Source organism: Myotis lucifugus, unplaced genomic scaffold (genome assembly GCF_000147115.1).
Source record: "Myotis lucifugus unplaced genomic scaffold, Myoluc2.0 scaffold_235, whole genome shotgun sequence".
Taxonomy (NCBI): domain Eukaryota; kingdom Metazoa; phylum Chordata; class Mammalia; order Chiroptera; family Vespertilionidae; genus Myotis; species Myotis lucifugus.
In genome coordinates this window covers 802,878-822,757 of record NW_005871283.1, presented here as the reverse complement: position 1 = coordinate 822,757, position 19,880 = coordinate 802,878, and the positions used below count along the sequence as shown (strand labels likewise).

General features: G+C 41.8%; 1 protein-coding gene across 1 annotated transcript in view; it reads left to right on the top strand.

The window, feature by feature from the left end:
* TTLL5 (tubulin tyrosine ligase like 5) overlaps positions 1-19,880 on the top strand; it is a 196,061-nt gene that overhangs the window by 25,983 nt on the left and 150,198 nt on the right. The window contains exons 7-9 of the mRNA XM_023762178.1: positions 2,350-2,432; positions 9,325-9,394; positions 10,429-10,513. Coding sequence (XP_023617946.1) covers positions 2,350-2,432; positions 9,325-9,394; positions 10,429-10,513 — 238 coding nt within the window. The remainder of the gene's footprint in view (positions 1-2,349; positions 2,433-9,324; positions 9,395-10,428; positions 10,514-19,880) is intronic.

Genomic DNA, 19,880 nt, shown 5'->3' with positions numbered 1-19,880 from the left:
GGGGGACTCTGCTCAGCCACAAGCCAGGCTGACAGCTGCCAGTACAACGGTGGTGGTGGGAGCCTCTCCCGCCTCCTCAGCAGCACTAAGTATGTCAGACTGCAGCTTAGAACTGTTCCCCGCTGGCAAGTGGACATCCCCCGAGGGCTCCCGGACTGCCAGAGGGATGTCTGATTGCCAGCTTAGGCCCAATCCCCCAGGGAGCGGGCCTAAGCCAGCAGGTGGTCATTCCCCAAGGGGTCCCAGACTGCGAGAGGGCACAGGCCGGGCTGAGGTGTTCCCCCCCCCCCGACCGAGTGCACAAATTTTTGTGCACTGGGCCTCTAGTATATATATATAGATAAATAAGTTATCTATAGCAGGACTTTAAAGTTATGTAAATTATATATTTTGAAAGGGAGTATATTCCCATGGTCCAAAAAATTACAAAACAATAATGCTTTCCTCAGACATCCACCTCTCTGCCCCAGAGGTGATCAGTGCTCCTAGTTTTACACATGTCCTTCTAGAGATAATCTGTGTGTTTGTAGCATATGGCTTGAGTGTGTATGTGTATAGATGGGAGCATGCAATATGCATTGCCCTGCACTTTCCTTTTAGTCACTGAACAGCCTATCTTTGAGATCATTCCCTGTCTATTCATTAATAACATTCTTATTTTGTGTGTCTGCTTAATACTCTATTATACAGATCAGGTGTCTATAAACTGTAGCCTTTGAATCAAATCTACTGCCTTATTTTTATACATCTCATGAGCTATAAAAGGTTTTTATGTTTTTAAATGGTTGAAACAAAAGACAATAAAATTTAATGGCATTTGGAAATCATATGGAATTCAGTGTCCATAAATAAAGTTTTATTGGAACATAGCCTGCCCCTTTCTTTGCATATTATTTATGGCTGCTTTTGAGGTACAATGGCAGAAGTGAACAGTTGCAACAGAGATTGCATGGCCTGCAAAGCCTAAATTGTTTATTATCTGGTGTTTTTTTTTTAATAGTTTCTTATTTATTTTTAAAATATTTTTTGTTTTATTTCAGAGAGGAAGGGAGGGGGAGAGAGAAATAGAAACATCAATGATGAGAGTGTATCATTGGTTGACTGCCTCCTGCATGCTCCATACTGGGATCGAGCCTGCAATCCAGGCATATGCCCTGACCTGGAATCGAACCATGACCTCCTGGTTCATAGGTTGACGCTCAACCACTGAGCCATGCTGGCAGGGCTATTATCTGTTTGTTTGTTTTTACAAAAAAAGTTTGCTGGCCCCTGAAATAGATGCAATATAGTGTACTTAATTAATTGATGGACATCTTTTGCTACTATACTGCAACACTGAATAATCTTATACATACATTTCACATGTGTGAGTAGAACTAGCAGACATATTTCTAGAAGTGGAATTGCTCATAGTGTTGTAAATTCTGTGTGGCATATTCCATTTTTCCTAATTCAGTTAGGTTGCATCAAGGGAAAAAGCAGGGGAAATGGGGGAGAGTGGACAAGGAGACCTACTTTTTCTCCTCCTGGTGAAATGGTTTGTCAAGTGCCTGTTGGAGGCCTTGAAAAGATAGTTTAGCTCATAACAAAGGGAGAATTCTTTGTTCCTACTTTTCTCTGGTGTCTTTTGACTTCCTCTAAGCAGAGCTATCTGTAAGCCTTGGTGCCCGTTGTTTGGTTTCTCTTCCCACGATCCAGAGATGTTTAAGGTGTAAGCCTGAACCTAAGAAAGGAACAAGAGTAAAATGCACCTTTTACTCACTTGTAAATTCATGTTTTTCCTTTCCACTTGCACATTGTTTGATTTTAGGTGATTTTTTTTTTTTTTTTTACAAGCTCAGAGAAATTGCTTAAGGAAAGTGACCATATTATGATATCTACCATTGACACTGCCATTGTCTGCACTGTTAGCCTCTGGAGGTCCCTTAGTTAAGGGAAGAAAGAATCGCAAAGATTTATGAAGGTTGTCTGTGACAGTAATAGACTATAATCCAGTTATTTGTCTTATTTTGTTTCATCCTCTCATTCAAGAGGGGAAATGGTGAACAAAATATATTATGTAGTATTTGCTATAATTTTGCTGTCTCTTCCTTCTCTCTCGCCCTCCCTCTTTTTTTCTTTCCTTCCCCCCTCCCCCTTTTTGGTTTCTGTCTTTGTCCTTGTTTAATTTTTAAGACTAGTCCAAAAATACAGGTTATTTTAGCTGCTGCCTTCCACTTAGAAATTTGGAAAATTCTTTGGGTACCACCTGAGTAGATAACCATTGTTGAAATTTAAGTTGATAATCTCATGTCCCTTCTTTCTCTTTGTTTCTCTCTCCCACTTTTTATCTCCCAATATTTTGAGCAGACTGCTATTCAAAGGATCGGGGACCTTGGATAGTAAAACCAGTGGCCTCTTCTAGGGGGCGGGGCGTCTACCTGATCAACAATGTAAGTATCCAGCACAACCTCTCTGCGTTCTGTTTTTCCCTGTTGCACCCATTGTCCTAGCTGCTAATTTGGTTGCTTTTCATTAAGAGCAGGTGTTCCCTTTGGAAATCTGCATTCAGAACTGTGAGTTGAGGGTGGGTATGAGGTGTCTCTTGGCAGTAACTTCCCATGACAATAGTTACTCTATGGCTGAAAAGTTACTTGATCCAATTTTGGGGGAGGAAGGCCTTTGGTGTCAACAGAAAAGAGGTGCCTTTTCTGCTTTCAGGATACTGTCATGTGAATTCCTCAGCACTAAGCATTAATTAGCAGCATAAACATTTAGTTTTTAAGGTTTTTAACATTTACATTCTCCTCAGTAACTATGATTCAGTTTCTCTGCTTTATAAGTTGGATACAAATTTTAAACTCCGTAGAAACTTTACAGCATGGAATTATGAAATTTAACTACTAATTCAGTCTGGATCTTTGTTAATTCTTCTTCCTGGATGTTTGGTCAACCTTTTTCATATAGAAACTAGTAGTATTCCTTGTTCAGGGAAAACTATCCCCCCACCCCACCCCCTCTTTTTTTTTTGGTCTTTGTTTCTACTTCTAGAACTGCTTTTTGAGGCAGTCTGGGTCTTTCCTTCGTGTCAGCTTTTCTCTCATTTTAAATTCTGTCTTTCCACTCTACCTTCTGGATCACCAGTTAGAATTCTATCCATTTATTTATCTCATTTACTGAATTTCTATATTGGCTATCATAGTTTGCAGAAACTCTTATTTTAGGGCTTGCTTTCTTGTTAACAGCTGTTGTTGCTTGGTGCAGTTTGTCTGCTGGTCTTTCTGAAGGTATCAGTTGAAAGTTTTTTAAAGTTATTTTCTGTGGTGTGAACTTCCTTGGGGATTGTCTTATTTTCCTCCTGTTGGTTTTTCTCAGTTTCAGTAGCCTTAGGTGTGTTGAGCCACATTTATGAACGGAGACGAGACTGACTGAAATGGACAGCTGGCCTGAGTTTCCCCGACTGTTGTGTAGGACCGATTCCCTGAGAGCTTCTGCCTGGACAGGAGGCTGTTGGAGCTTTGGGCAAAGTGACTGTCAGGCTGCCCCTTAGGTGGACATGAGCGAGGAGCATGCCTCTTCCTTCCCCCTGCCCCGAAGTAGGGCAGCCTTATTGTGCAGGTGCAGGGAGGTCCTCCTTTCCCCACTGTGTACCCGTTGGGGGATGGCAGGGCCTCAGGCGCCACTCTTTCAGATCCCTGCACTCGCACAAGCTGCCCTCCCCAGAGGACACGCTTGTTTCCCAAGGGCCATGCATTGGGTGCTGGAGAAGGCTCCCTGGCCTCAGTGTTCCACATGCTGCGTGTTGATGACCTACCCGGCTCGTGTTCCCGCCCGCTCCTGCTTCTGCGTGTTCAGTGTCAGCGTGGGCCTTCTCCCAGCCTCCTTGGGAAGATCACACTCAGCTCTGAAGTCAGGGGCAGGGGCGTCCTCTGCTCTGTTTTCTCAGCCTGATCCTATCTGCTTTCTATCTTTCAGGATCGCCTTAAAGTTTTGGTCTGTTGTTGGTCCTTGAACCGCTTTCTAGCCTTGTGACCAGTTCATTCTTTTAGAACACTGGTTCTCAACCTTCCTAATGCCGCGACCCTTTAATACAGTTCCTCATGTTGTGGTGACCCCCAATTTCATTGTTACAAATTGAACATAATTAAAGCATAGTGATTAATCACAAAAACAATATGTAATTATATATGTGTTTTCTGATGGTCTTAGGCGACCCCTGTGAAAGGGTCGTTCGACCCCCAAAGGGGTCGCGACCCACAGGTTGAGAACCACTGTTTTAGAAAGTATCTTCTTTGTCCTTCCAGTGGGACTCTGGAAAGGAAGAGGGGGAGGAAGATAGGTTGTGTGTGGGGTCAGTACTCCATCTTAAACCCCCCATTCTCTGTCACATGATCTGAGCTATTTCTGTACGTATAGAAACCAACTTTCTGAGGGTCTTTCACATTGAGAGGTCCTTCCATTCAGTCTGGACTAACAACTGTATTATAAACACTGCAGACATGTAGGATCTGGTTCTGATACAGCAGCTATTACAGCCCCAGGCCCGGGCTGTTACCTGGCCCTGAGTCACTCCAGAAGCCTTTACGCTGTGTCTCCTGTGACAGAGGCCCTGGTCAGATGCTTTGGATGTCTCCTTTCTTGTCTCTGTTCTGACCTTGGTGGAGGGCTCCTGCCCAATAGTTTTTCCTTCAGCTTTGTGCCAGGAACTCCAGTGTTATTTGAATCTCATAGACAGCACTAGTTTGGGTTTGGGTTTGGGTTTGGGTTTTAGCTGCCAAATGGAATTGCTATTGAAAGTCAGCGGTGGTATAAGTTTGCTTTTTATTTTCTTAGACATGAGTCAAGAAGAGTAGGATCTATTCCCAGCTCCTCTGGGGTTTTTTTCTTTTGGAATGCTCTTTTGCCCTGGTGATTTGTTATTTTAAAACTAACATCATAAAGAAAAGAAGAGTTAAACTTTCCTTGTGGGGCTGAGAGCCCCGTGCCCCGACTCTTCCCTGGATGCTGAGTCTCGTAAAGGGGGTGACAGGTCTTTAGAGAATGTACTTGGCAGGCTCGCCTCCCTCCCACCTCCCTGGGCTGGATCCCTGGAGACCCCCTGCAGAGATCAAAGTACTTGGCTGGACCCTTGGCCCCCTCCTCCTCAGAGAAGCTTTGGAATGAGTCTGATTCTTTGAGGTATTTGGTGGAGGTGCCAGACAGAAGCCTGGGAAGATGCCAGCAGGCACCAGGGGAGCTGGCAAAATGTGGACATAATGGGAAAATATTCCCATTTCACTCCAAAACTGGAAATTTATCACCTTTTACCCAGGCCTAAGAACCATGTAGTTAATACTCCTCTCTCCTTGCGCACAAGGCCTAACCATCCCCTCTTTTCCATACCTGGATCCTTTCCCATGGAATATGTGACCCATTAGCCAACGGGATGAAGTAACTGTTTCCAAGGCTGCTGCCTGCTTTCCTTTTAGGTTTCAGGGAGGAGGGAGTGCTCCAGCGGAGGGTCTGTGAGCCGCACTAATGAGAGTGGGTGAGGGAAGTTGTGGGGGCCTGAGTTAGGTGTGAGGCCAAATGAAAACATCATTCCCGGTCTTCCTGCTGGGCTGAGAGGGCCTCTTACTTCACATTCCCAATAATGGTCTTAACCTTTTGGAAAATATCTGCAAATAGCAGCTTTTACCACTACAAGAACAGGATAAAGGACAGACAAAGCATTACTTTTATGTAATATGGAGAGAGAAGTGCAGGCTCCTACAGATGGAAGCAACTCAGCTGATTGGCTAACACAGTCTCTTAGTAATGTTCTCTTTAACTCTGGAAACACATCATAAAGGAACAGAGTTGTGTTTGATCCAGCTCCTTCAGTAACTGTGACCAAATGCCATATTTTCCCAATTTAGTATATTCAGATCGAGGAGGGGAAAGATCTGGTGTTTCCTGATTAGGGTATGAATTTGATTATAGAAGTCAGATTTAGTCATCCTTGTCTCACACATTATCCACGGTAAATACAATATGAATATTTCCCTGAGGTTTTAAAGCATCAGAAGTGTATTTAGGTCACTCTGGTCACTCGTATACTTGTTTCTGTTTGTTTATATGTTGTTATCTTATGTGCTCTTTATTTTTTCTCATTGTTCAGCAGATATGTAGGGAGTGCCTGTGGTGTGCCAGATGCTTATCCCCCTTAAAACCGTTTGAGAAATAGGGACTCTCCTAATTCTTATGGGTCTTCATTATAACTCAGTGCACTGCTCTGAGTAGAATGACATGTCGCATGCTGCGATGAATGCTGTTAAGTTATGGAACTTAATAAATAGAACCACATAGATACTATTGAGTTTGCAGTAGTAACAGCAACCAGATTTCGTGAGCATTTAATGTGCCTACCACTGTGCCTTTCAAATATAATCTCATTTAGTTTTTATAAGAATCCTATGATGTAATTATTATTTCCTTAGTAAGTAGTAGGGTCAAAATTGTAACTCAGATCTAGCTAATTCTAGAGGATACACTTTTAACCAGTGTACCGTTCTACCTTACAATGACCTAACAGATACCATGAGCTTTAATCTTAAAGTCCAGTTAGAAAAATAGATGTTTCCAACTTTCCCAACAATTCACATTCTTACTTTCATATACGTTGGAGGGCAGTTTGAGCTTGAAATTAAAATCATTTAAAGTGAGTTAATTGGGGATTGAGGAAAAGGTTTGAAGATATGAAAAAGCTTTCATTAGTTGCTTATTAGTATACTAGAGGCCCGGTGCATGAAATTCGTGCATGGGAGGGGGGTGTCCCTCAGCCGGCCTGTTCCCTCTCCAATCCGGGACCCCTCGGGGGGTGTCCCCTGTGGGATGGGGCCTAAACTGGCAGTCAGACAACCCTCTTGCAATCCGGGACTGCTGGCTCCTAACCGCTCGCCTGCCTGCCTGATCACCCATAACTGCCTCTGCTTGCTGGCCTGGTCACCCCCTAACTGGTCCCCTGCCAGCCTGGTCACCCCCTAACTGCCCCCTGCCAGCCTGGTTGCCCCCTAACTGCCCCCCTGCTGGCCTGGTCCCCCCTTAACTGTCCAGAAGGAAGTTGGACGTCCAGAAGATGTCCAGTCGACCCAGTCTAATTAGCATATTACCCTTTTATTAGTGTAGATAATAGTATACAAGGAAACTATACCCAAACCATTCTTTTCTTCTCTGAGCTTACAATTTGATTCCTAATGCAGATAAAAATGAGAGCTACAGACCATTGAACAAATAATGTAAGAGATTATGTTATACATAACTCAAAGGATAAATATGTATTATGAAGCAGGAAAGAGAGGAAATGGCCATGGACATTAGATGTGTCATGGAGGGAAGACCCTTGCCAGCGTGTTCTCTGGTTCGCGGGAAAGTTGAGTGCTCAGACATCTATTGTAGCCTATAGGTGTTACTCACTTGGAAGAGAGCTGCAATTGTTTAGTTTTGGAACACAGCCTACAGCTTGCTGCTTTGTATTGTGATTGTATCAGTTCTTACTAAGGTGCTGAGATAGTACTTGTGAGAAACTGATCAAGGAATGTAAGGGAGTCAGGAAATGGTGTGGGTGACTGAGTCCCTGAGGATGAATCAGCACTGGTGTCCTCGTGTCCATATGATGCATAGGCTGGGAGAGTTGTGTTCTGAGCTTGAGATAGCAGCAGTGGGAAGCGAGAGGGCAGTCTCATCATCCTGACTCTGGGGTTGCTCATCGTGGCTGTATAATGTTGTGTCACAGGACTATCCCTATTTTATGATAACTGTAGTATTTGGGATAGAAATGCATTATTATAAAGACAAACTTTTGAATCTGGGGGACAATTATTTTTAGTTCAGAACTTTGGGGAAAGATGTGAATAGTGCTTAAGAGTTAAGCCTCTGAGGCAGACCTCCTGATGACTTATTAGCTGTATGACTTTGAGCAGGCTCCTAACTCTCTCTGACTGTCCTCATCTCTAATATTTGGGTGGTGATATACCTACCTCATGGACTTAGGTGAGGATGAAACGAAATAATACTTGTGAAGAATTTGAACAACACATAGTAAATGTTCACTACATTGGTTAAAATTTCATATTTTGCTGCAGATGTTAATAGTTATTTCTGTTGCTGCTGCTGTAGCTATTATAACCACAGTTATTACTATTGTCACTTTCCTTTAGAGTCCTTTGTCCTGTATGGATTGTGGTGACTTCCAGCTGACTTCTGCCTTAATCTAATCTCACATAGAGTTATTCTGTTCCAGATATTTTAACCTTACTATTTTCTTAATCAAGACTCCACAGTCATTTCCTGTTTCCCACCATGTTCAACCTAAATTCGCCTTGCCAGAGGTCCAGATCCCTTTGCCAGTGGGTCCCTTCCTCCTAACTGTCTAACCCTATCTCTCATTATTTCTCAGTTCAGTCTTCTAGCCCAGGTCAGTGAATCTGCCCACTCTCCGTTCTGGGGGACTTAGTGCATGCCGTCTTCCCATGATGGTCTCATGTCCCTTCCACCACGTGCGTGATAGCTTTCAGCACTCACTTCCACACCTACTCTTTCAGGACAAGCCTTCCCTGACTCGTCCCACTTAACTGCTCTTCCACTTTGCAGCCTCATATCTTCCACTTGCAGATATGCTCCTTTGTGTTCTTGTAAGTTATCTGTTTTGCTGTCCCTCTACCTAAATATTAAACTCTTTGGGAGTAGGGATTAGGCTCTGAGGGCAGGGATTATCTGTTTACTTCATCACAGTATTCCCCAGTGCCTTATATACTATCCAGCAATACTCATAATTACTTATTGTAAAAACAACTCTTAACTGAAAAAAATTTTAAACATCTAGTTCCGTCTTGACATATAGCGATATAGCAAGTACCATTGAGTGAGTCAATGAAACATCCTTCCCATTTCACAGGGGGAAGATCTGTAAATTCTCTAAGCAACTTGATGAAAGCTTTCATCTAAGAAGAACAGTAGCATTTAAAAATTTGCATCATACTTTACGTTTGGGAGAAAGCAAGTTTTTATTTTTAAGTAGCTTTTATTTTCTTGGCATGTAACTATTTAATATCATGTATAAAAATCTCTAAAGCTATTTAGACTTGATTTATTATGTGAGAGATGCTGTATAAATTTATTTCCCCCATTGTAATTGGATACCTACAGTGTTTATGGAAGTGGTGTGTTATGTGGCCAATTGAATGTATGGGTAGCTTGGAAGAAAACTTTTCTTAGAGTTTTAGTTTCTACATTATCATTTCTCAAAGGTTAAGAACGTTGTTCCCGTACTGTAAGCTAGGGTTCCTTTGCATTTCTGTCCTTTCATTCTTTCTCTTTACTCAATAGCCAAACCAGATTTCCCTGGAAGAGAACATCCTGGTCTCCCGTTACATTAACAACCCCCTGCTCATAGATGGTGAGTTGTGGTTAGGCCCTTGCCTGGATTGGGTTAGATCTTGTTAATTTTTAAAATTTATTATTTATTTACTGGAGGCCCGGTGCACAGATTTGTGCACCAGTGGGGGGGTCCCTCGGCCTGGCCTGTGGAGATCGGGCCAAAACCAGCTCTCCAACATCCCCTGAGGGGTCCCGGATTTCAATAGGGCAGCTCTCGGGTGACGCACCCCGGAATCGGGCTCCCTCCTCTCTGGTTCTGGGTGCATCATCCAAGAACCGCAGCTGCCAAGTCACCAGCTCAGCAGCTCCTGTGTTGAGCGTCTGCCCCCTGGTGGTCAGTGCGCATCATAGCTACCGGTCGGAGAGTCTGCCCTCTGATGGTAATTGTGTGTCATAGTTACCGGTTGGACAGTCAATTGGGCTTTTATATATATATATATATATATATATAGAGAGAGAGAGAGAGAGAGAGAGAGAGAGAGAGAGAGGGAGGTTGGATTTATTGGGGTGACATTGGTTAATAAAAGTATATAGGTTTCAGGTGTACAATTCTATAATACAACATCTATACTAGTATATTGTATTGTGTGTTCATCACCCCAAGTCAAGTCTCTTTCCATCACCATTTATCAACCCTACACCGTCTTCCATTCCCCCTCCCATCCCTTTTCCTCTGGCATTCACTAGTAAGTCTTTATTAAGCTAATATGAAATTCTTAACAACTATGGCTTTAGAGCTGAGGCTGGTTCCTTACCTACCTCATGAGATTATTTCAAAGATGAAATGAGATAATAAAAAAGAAAGTGTTTTATAGGTGATATAATAACAAATATATATGAGAACTATACAATATACATGTATAAATCCTCATATATATATACAAAATGTGTAATTATTATTTATCCTCAAAAGGCAAGGGGTGTGGACAGTGTGTATTCTGTGGGGAGAGGAGGGCTATTCGTTTTTTCATGTTTCTTTGTTACATTATCCTGTTTATTCTGTAACAGAACAAATGAACTTAGTTTTTCCTGTGAATTCAAACTTTTTTCTAGATTTCAAGTTTGATGTGCGCCTCTATGTGCTTGTGACTTCCTATGATCCTCTTGTCATCTATCTCTATGAAGAAGGATTGGCTAGGTAAGAGACATTTGGAGGGAGGGTGTTTATTAGAGTGGACCAGTTAAGGGGTATATTAAGATCACTTTTTCTTTCTGTTACGTTTAACCCCGAAAAATAGAGTGTGCCCAGATGGTCTTCAGGTTGCTTTACATATGCACATGTATGAACAGTTATGCGTATGTAAGCACACATCTTTCCTAGCAGCGATCCAGAATCGCATCCTGTTTTCATGCAATGGCAGTTGTTCTGAAGACCCTAGGCCCTAGGGTATTAAGATAATTTGTCCCCTAGCTGGTTTGGCTCAGTGGATAGAACATCGGCCCTTGGACTGAAGGGTCCTGGGTTTGATTCTGAACAAGGACACGGACCTCGGTTGCAGACTCAGTCCTGGCTCTGGTTAGGGTGCATGCAGGAGGCAACCAATTGATGTCTTCTCACATCGATGTTTCTCTCTCTCTCTGTCTCTCCCTGTCCTTTCCACTCCCTCTAAAAATCAATGGAAAAATATCTTCGGGTGAGGATTAATAAAACAGAACAAAAAGGATAATTTGTCGTTCTTCAGAACTGATCTAAAAAGAATAAAAAATCCTGCATTTATATATATATATATATATATATATATATATATATATATATATTTATATATATATATATATATATATATATATATATATATGAGGAAACTGAGGGTTAGAGAGGTAAGGGGGCTTGAATTCACTTTTCTGAGGTATCCCAGCAGGTTGGCAGTGGAGCAGGAGTTTGGATTCCTGGATCTGATTCCAGAGTCAAGGCCTCTTGTATTTAGGAGGCATTAGCTGCTTTTTTTTTTTTTCCACCTGCAAGTAATATACTTTACAGTGGTTATATTATTTTGTTTTTCTTGTGGTCTTTTTTAGGTTTTATGGTAATGTGACATAAAATTAAGTTCAAATGATAATAATTGGAAGTTTTGTTTTCCAGAACCAGATAATTTTAGAGGTGACAGTATTTTCATAGACCCTATAATTGTTTAAAATGAGCATATAACTTTATGTTCTTCCCCCAACATATACAGGGGTGGGCTAAAGTAGGTTTACAGTTGATTTTATGGAAAATAATACAATAATTAATAAATAATGATTTAAGAATAAACTCTATATTTCATGTAATCACAACTGTTAACCTATGTTTTCCCCTCTTGTGTGTATGTGTGAGTGTGTGTATTTTTTATTTATTTTTAATCAACTAGCTTTCCCTGAAGTTTTTTTCATGCATTGGCCTTATATAACATAGCAGTTTAGAAGGTAGTTTGCAATCTGTGAGCAGTCATGGACAAGCTAAAAAGCTTGGTCTGTATGTGTTTTATATTTTAGAAAATGTACTTCGAAGATGGGAAATATAATGATTAAAAGAAGCCTACCTATTGAAGTATTATAGTACTCTGACAACTGTTATTTTAAAATGGTGTTTTCCTATACTCAAATTTTTTTGATGCATCCTGTGACTACCATCTGAGGGTGATTTTGGCCGGTTGAGCCGTTTCTTCCCTTCACCTCTAGGTGGCAGTGACAGCATTTATATGCTCTGTCATATTCTTAACTAGATTTATGTGTTTGAGCCCTAGGAACTCGGAGGCTACAGAAGCTCCCTAGTTCTGGTCTCTTGTTCCTTGAAAATTGTCCATTGTTACTCAAAAAGAGTCTGGAAGCTTTGGCTAGAAATGAATGAAAAAGATTGATTCAAGGGTCTTGGAGTTTGCAAACTGGGAACACAGCTAGACAAAAACCCAGAAGTGTTCCAAAGAAGAAAGAAAAGTTAAGAGTTCTTATAGTAAAAATTATACTCTTGAAAATTTTCAGTCCTGCATTCTTAGCCCTAGGACTGGTCCAGGATGGTTATCTTTCAGATGTCAGGTGGCCTGGATGATAGATGCCAGGTGGTCTGGAAGGTGGATCCCAGGAGGTCTGGTCACATGCTGTGGTCTGGTTAATGGATGCCAGGTGGTCTCCATGAGCCGTTCAGGGGAATAATCAAAGGGTTATCTGGAGGTCCGGTGTGTATGTCCAGACATATATGCAGGCATTGATACAAGACTGGAAAGTTAAAAAATTTTCAGTTTCCCAGGTTAATTAGAACAAGAATAGAATCTTTCCGCATGCCCCAACCATCATAATGTTAATAATTTTAACAACTTGGTTAAAGTGACTCCATTTTATATATTCCCTATCTTCACTCTTTCCTCAAAATTGAGGAGGGAAAAACTATAACTTTTCTCAGTTTTCAGGTCGAGAATTGAACCTGAAAGGTCCTTGATCACATACTACTAGCTCTAATCAGATTCATAGGAAAGAAATTGTCTGTAGTGTTTGTAGACACATGTGCTGTCATTCTTTGAATTATAGGTTTAAAAGCCAATTCCCCATATTATCTAGAAAAAAAGAAGATAAAGTATACCTCTTACTTCTACTCAGATATATAAGGTGCTGAGGGTTTCAGTTTTGTAATTTTAGATATCTGAGTTTTCTCTCTTGTGTATCATGAGCTTTTTTCTCCTCTTCCCTCCACTCATCCTCATCCCAGCTTGTCTCCTGTTCCCTTCCCAGGAGTGATTCCGTCCTGCCACAAGTTGGACTTCTTGCATAGGGAACAAAACCTCAAGGTTACACTCACTATTTCTCAAGAATATCATACTGCCTGGCCGGCGTGGCTCAGTAGTTGAGTGTCGACCTATGAACCAGGAGGTCACGGTTCGATTTCCAGTCAGAGCACATGCCCGGGTTGTGGGCTCAATCCCCAGTGTGGGGCAAGCAGGAGGCAACCGATCAGTGATTCTCTCTCATTGATGTTTTTATCTCTCCCTCTTCCTTCCTCTCTGAAATCAATAAAAAAAATTTTTTTTAAAAAAGAAAAGGTCATACCAACATGTTTTGCATATTATTTGAAAGACATTTCACTCACAATATTAATAGCCCTCTCTTTTGGTAAAATTTGGCATAGTTTTAAGACCTCAATGGTTCAGACACAGTCTGAGAGCAATACCAATATTTATTACAGATATGTAAGCGTTTTGATTACTCGGTATGTGCCAGAATCAGAATCCACTGAATTGAGTAACTTTTTTTGCCTTCAGTGGAAACTGAGTGTGTGTGTGTGTGTGTGTGTGTGTGTGTGTATGTATGTGTGTATATATATATATATATATGTATAGGAGTGGGCAAAGGTAGGTTTACAATTATGAGTACACAAAACAGTTTATTTTTTGTTATTATTTATTAATTATTTTATTTTTTATTTGTATTACAACTGTAAACCTACTTTTGACCACCCCTGTCTATTTTTAAATGCATGCTTTTTCTTAGAGTAATTTAGAGAACAGTTTTTCTAAAAACTCGGGTCAAATTGAACCAAGAAATGGGAATTCTCAGGACTTTGTCTCCGTTTACCTAAAAGTGTAGGTGAATATAAAAGCTTTACGAAAGGACAGTACATGATCACAGGCTATTAGCTGGAGTCCTTCGAGGGCACATTGCTCTGCACAATAACTTCCATGTGCCTGTGTTCCTGTGTCTTAACTCACTGTATATCTTGGCATTCATCTGCTTCTCTTTAATCCTCAGGGTCTGCTCCAGTGTGTCATTACATTCAGCAATAGTCCATAGCATCTCCAGATCTGCAGCCTCTAGTAAATCTTGGGTCACGTGTGTTTTATGTAGACATTACTGAAGACAATCCGTTTGGGATGAGATCACTAAGCCATTTTACTTTGAGGTTCACCAAGGAAAACCATAATCTTTTCTAAAGAAACAAAACTGGCAACAAATATAATTGGTTTTCTTCTTTACAAAAGAATGGCCTTATCCCATATCACCTCTTTGGGACTCAAAGCTTAGGTGACAGAAAGATTAAGTTCATTTCTTAAGTCTGTAAACTAAGTAGTTTCAGTAAGTTTTTTACCTTTTTAAACTTACTGAAGAAAAAGAGCCTTAATAGTTTGTTTCTGTATTAATAATTTCAGTTGTTCTTGTTGTCTTACTAACTAACATAGGAAGTAAGAAAACTCATTATTTTGTATACATGGGCATAATGTTGAGGCATCTAAAAAAATCATCTTTCTGGCATCTGGGTCTGGCATTTTCCCCTGGAGGTGCACCCTGCTTTTGAGTTGCATGTGGATGTTGCTGCTTTGCACCAGCAGGGGACACTCACCTTCCAGAGAGGGTAGCATTCTCCCCCAAAATGGTGTAGATTTTTTTCCTATCAGAGGTGGAAACCAAAAAGACTTTGTCCTGGATTTTACAGTTTTAGGTGGATCCAGTATGTGGTCTAAATGATTTGACTGGACCTTTTTTGAGACAGAGCCAATAGCCAAATTTTCACTGAAACAGGAAAAAAAAAAACTGGGAAAAAAAATTAAAACACAATTAAGTTAAAAACCAAATGTGTTGTCAGAGACCCGAAGATAGGTCGTTGTAGCAGCTGGGTGAAATGAAGGTGTCTCTCCAGGGAACGGGGAGAGAGCCACTCCTGCTGTGGGGGTGGGAGGAGAAGACCCCGAGACTGCCCCATGGGGACTGTCTCAGCCATAGTTCTCAGTGGATATTCAGAAAAGACCCCAAAGCATTTGTAATGCCTTTCCCTTCCTCCCTACCCCCAGTTCCTTCTTCAGTAGCCTTCTTTGCTAATTAACACTGGCTCCGCGGGGATATTTACCTTTTCTCTGCTGGATTCCTGTGGTTTTGAAAGAATTCAGGTACTTGCTGGTTGCCAAGGAATTCATATTACCTCACAGGCTGTACACTGTCCAGAATCTGCCGCAGCAGCAAGAAGGGGGAAGAGACACCAGCGAGGGGGAGAAAACCCTCTCCAGTGCTCATTGTCACCCTCCCTGGCAGGCCCTTGCTGTTGAGGTTTGAGTCATTTCTGGCTCTAAAGACGGGGGATCAGGCTGGTAATCCCCTCCCAGACGGCTCCGTAGGGCGCTGCCGAGTCACTGCAGCACTTGGCAGTCTCGGGGCTGCAGCTGGTTGACAGCAGATCAGAGAGCTCTTGGGCCTCTTGTTCTCTCCCATAAGATTTTTCTGGGTCAGGCGAGGATGAAACCCAGTGGCTTCTGGCAGGGCTGCCTGAGGTGCTGTCTCTCCACCCTCCAGGCCTTTTTGGCTCTGAATGGCTTCACCTGCTGAAAGATAACTCCTGTACCAGGGTTTCCTCAGGGCTGGCCTCCTCTTTTCTTTCTTTTTGTTTTTTAAAAAATTAAATTATAAAAAAAATTTTTTTCAATTATAGTTGACATGCAATATTATATTAGTTTCAGGTGCACACCCCAGTGATTAGACATTATAAAACTTCTTAAGTGATCATCCCAAAACCCATCTGACACCATACATAGTTATTAGAATATTATTGACTATACTGGAGGCCCAGTGCACAAAATTCATGCATGGGTAGGGTCCCTAGGCCTGGCCAGCGATCAAGGCCATCTGTGGAGTGGTCCCCCCCCCACCCCCCGCCACTGGCACCTGCCTTGGCTGGCGGCCTGGAGCTGCCCGCCGGTCAGCCCTGCCCCTACCAGTCACCTCCCTCTGGTGGGGGAGGGGGCAGATGCTCAACGCAGAAGCTGCACTGGGGGCAGCTCCTGCATCGAGCGTCTGCCCCCTGGTGGTCAGTGCACATCATAGCTACCGGTCATTCCACTGTTGGGTTGATTTGCATATTGGACTTGGATGTCTTATTTCTTTCAACAGGTAGGAGAAGTTTTCTGTCATTATTTTTTCAAATAGATTTTCAATTTCTTGCTCCCTCTCTTCTCCTTCTGGGTACCCCCATGAGGCGAATGTTGGTATGCTTGAAGTTGTCCCAGAGGCTCTTTATATCTTTGGATTCTTTTTTTTTTTTTTCTGTTATGATTGGGTGTTTTTTGCTTGCTTATATTCCAAATTCTTGATTTGATTCTCGTTATCCTCTACTGTTGATTCCATGTAAATTATTCTTTATTTCAGTTAGTGTATCCTTCATTTCTTTTCTTTTTTAAAAAATATGCTTTTATTGATTTCAGAGAGAGGAAGGGAGAAGAGAGAGAAACATCAATGATGAGAGAGAATAATTATTGGCTGCCTCTTGCACACGCCCTTCTGGGGATCAAGCCTGTAACCCACAACCTGGGTATGTGCCCTGACCAGAATTAAACCTTGACCTCCTGGTTCAAAGTGGCTCAACCACTGAGCCACACCGGCCAGGTCATAGTCTTATAGCTCATACTTTGAGCGACACAGCCAGATAGAGTGGCTCCAGCTTCCCGTCTTTCCCAGGGAGTTGTCCTAAGGTCAGGGTGAAAGGTGAGAAATGTCCTAAGGGCATGTAGTTCTCTATTCATCAGTAGGCCACAAACTGGTACCCAGTTTCAGATTTGGCGAAAAGAGTGGAGCCCCCACCTTTTTTTTGTTGTTGTTTATAGGTCAAGGCTATAAAATTCTGTCATGAGAGCTTTCCCTAAATTTTGATTTCATTCAGAGGGAGGTTTAAGACTTAATTCATCATGTAAATTTCAGTATGGGTTAGGACAGGGGTGGGCAAACTTTTTGACTCGAGGGCCACAATGGGTTCTTAAACTGGACTGGAGGGCCGGAACAAAAGCATGGATGGAGTGTTTGTGTGAACTAATATAAATTCAAAGTAAACATCATTACATAAAAGGGTACGGTCTTTTTTTTTTTTTTTTTTTTAGTTTTATTCATTTCAGACGGGCCGGATCCGGCCCGCGGGCCGTAGTTTGCCCACGGCTGGGTTAGGATAAGTATTTGGCTTGGGATACCTTGTAGAGAATTACCCCCTTTAGATTATTTCTAAGAAGGAAATTGTGTTGAAGCTTTCAGGCCTAAATAGGATGAAATTTGGTGTGTGAGGGCCTAAATCAAGAGGCACAAACTTAAATGCCTACAAGGACCTTCACTGGAGAAGTTGGTCAGGTGGTCACTGGAGAAGTGGAGATCACATGCTCTGCCTAAAGGGCATTTGCGATTCAGTGCCAGCAAGTCCTTGGTTTGTGGTGGTGCTATGGTCTGAATGTTTGGCTGTTACCTGCCCTTGAATTGGCTCCGACTCCTGGTGACCCTGGGAGTGAGTGATGTCCATGACGTCCTGTCCTCAGCAGCCCTGCTCCGCTCCTGTAGACTCGTGTCCACGGCTCCTTTCATGGAGTCAGTCCAGCTCATGGTTGCTCTTCCTCTTTCCTGCTGCCTCTATTTCCCAGCATTGCTGTCTTGTCCAAAGAACCCTGCCTGCTCAGGCTGTGCCCGAAGTGGGACAACTTCGGTTTTGCCATTTTTGTTTCCAGCGATGTTTCAGGCTTTATTTGTTCTGGGACCCACTTGTTTGTCTTTCTGACGGTCCAGGGTGTTCATAGAGCTCTCCTTCAGCACCATATTTCAGATGAATCAGTTTTTTTCCTAGTAACCTTCACTATCCTGGCTTGCATTCGTACATAGTAATTGGGAATGCAAAGGTGTGGATGATCTTAGCCTTGGTCTCCAATGACATATCTTTGCTCTTGGTAAGCTTTCCTAATTCTTCTATTGCTGCCCTTCTGAGTCTCAGCTTTCTTTTCATTCTTGAATTTCTCTGAATGTTTGTTTCCCTCAGCACCCAAACTCATATGTTGAAATCCTGCCCCTCGAGGTGATGGAATTAGGAGGTGAGGTCTTGGGAGGTGATTAGGTCATGAGGGTGGAGCCCTCATGAATGTGATTAGTGCCCTTTTACAAAAGAGACCCTGGAGCGATTGCTCACTCTTTCCACCATGTGAGGACCCAGCAGGAAGGTGCTGTCTACCTGCCTTCATCTTGATCTTGTACTTCTAGCCTCCAGAACTGTGAGAAGTAACTTTCTGTTGTTTATAAGCTACACCGTTTATGGTATTTTGTTATAGGAGCCCCAAAGGACTAAGACAGGTGGTATTGCCAGATCTTTTGTGTGTGTGTTTTAATGGTAGCTGAAAAATCTAGATTTTTATTTAGAAACATACCTTTGATTGTAGGCTTTTAATTTTGAAACCGTTTCAAACTTATACAAAAATACTATGAAGAATAGCCTTTTACCTTTTCATCTAGAGTCCACGTTCAGATTTTTCAGCTGTCGTAGTAATGTTCTTTTTAACAAAAGGATCCAGTCCAGAATCACATGTTGCATTTAGTTGTCATGTCTCTTTCGTCTCCTCCAGGCTGGAACAGTTCCTCAGTCTCTTTGATTTTCATGACCGTAGTGTTTTTGAAGATTACAGGCCAGTCATTTTGTAGAATATCTCTCAATTTGGGTTTGTCTGATATTTGCTTATGATTAGACTCAGGTTATGTATTTTTGGCCAGAATGCCACAATAGTGATGCTGTGTTCTCATTGCATTATGTCTGATGACACATGATAGCTATTTAGTGGTATTTGACCACTTGATTAAAATGGTGTCTGCCAGATTTCTCCACTATAAATTTAACTTGTTTCTCCCTCTGTAATTAATAAATACCTTTTGAGTAAACACTTTGAGACCATGTAGTATCTTATTCCCCATCTCATTTTCACCTAATAATTTTAATATCCATCTATGCTTCTTGCCTGAATGGATTATTACTATGATGGTGGCTAAATGACTTTCTCCATCATTCCTTTTACTTTTATTGTTTAGTATTTTACTCCAAGAAAGAGCTTTCTCCTCTTCCCACTTATGTATGTACACCAATGTGGACACAAGGATCCCTATTTTATTTAATAGGTTATAATTCTTTACTGTTATGATTTATTTTGATGCTCAAATTGCCCCAGATTTGGACAATGGGGGCCCCTTTAAACTGGCTTTTGTGTTATTTTGACATGTTCCCTTATTCTCTGAGCACAAAATGTTTCAAACTCATCTTGTTCTTTGTTCCACTCCTGGAATCAATCATATTTTCTAAGGAGCATTGGTTGCCCTTTTTTTTTTAATTTAAAAATTGATTTTTAGAGAGAGAGGGGAAGGGAGAGGAAGAGAGAAAAGCATCGATGTGAGAGCAGAACATTGATTGGCTGCCTCCTGCACACCCCCCACTGGGGATCGAGTCTGCAACCCAGGCATGTGCCCTGACTAGGAATCAAACTAGCAACCTTGTGGTGCATGGGACAACACCCAACCGAGCCACACCACCAGCACAGCACTGGTGGCTTTTAATGGAGAATAGAAATCAGGAGTCAAGATCTGGGTGCTAGATATGCTCATTGCTCTGGGCTATCTCTGCTCTCTGGTCCTTGCAATGGACAGACCTAGAAAATATGAATGTGTATACATTCAGGTACATATACATACACATTTACATCTATATTTCTACATCTGTGTCTATATCTGTATACAGGGTGAGGTAAAAGTAGGTTTACAGTTGTGAGTAT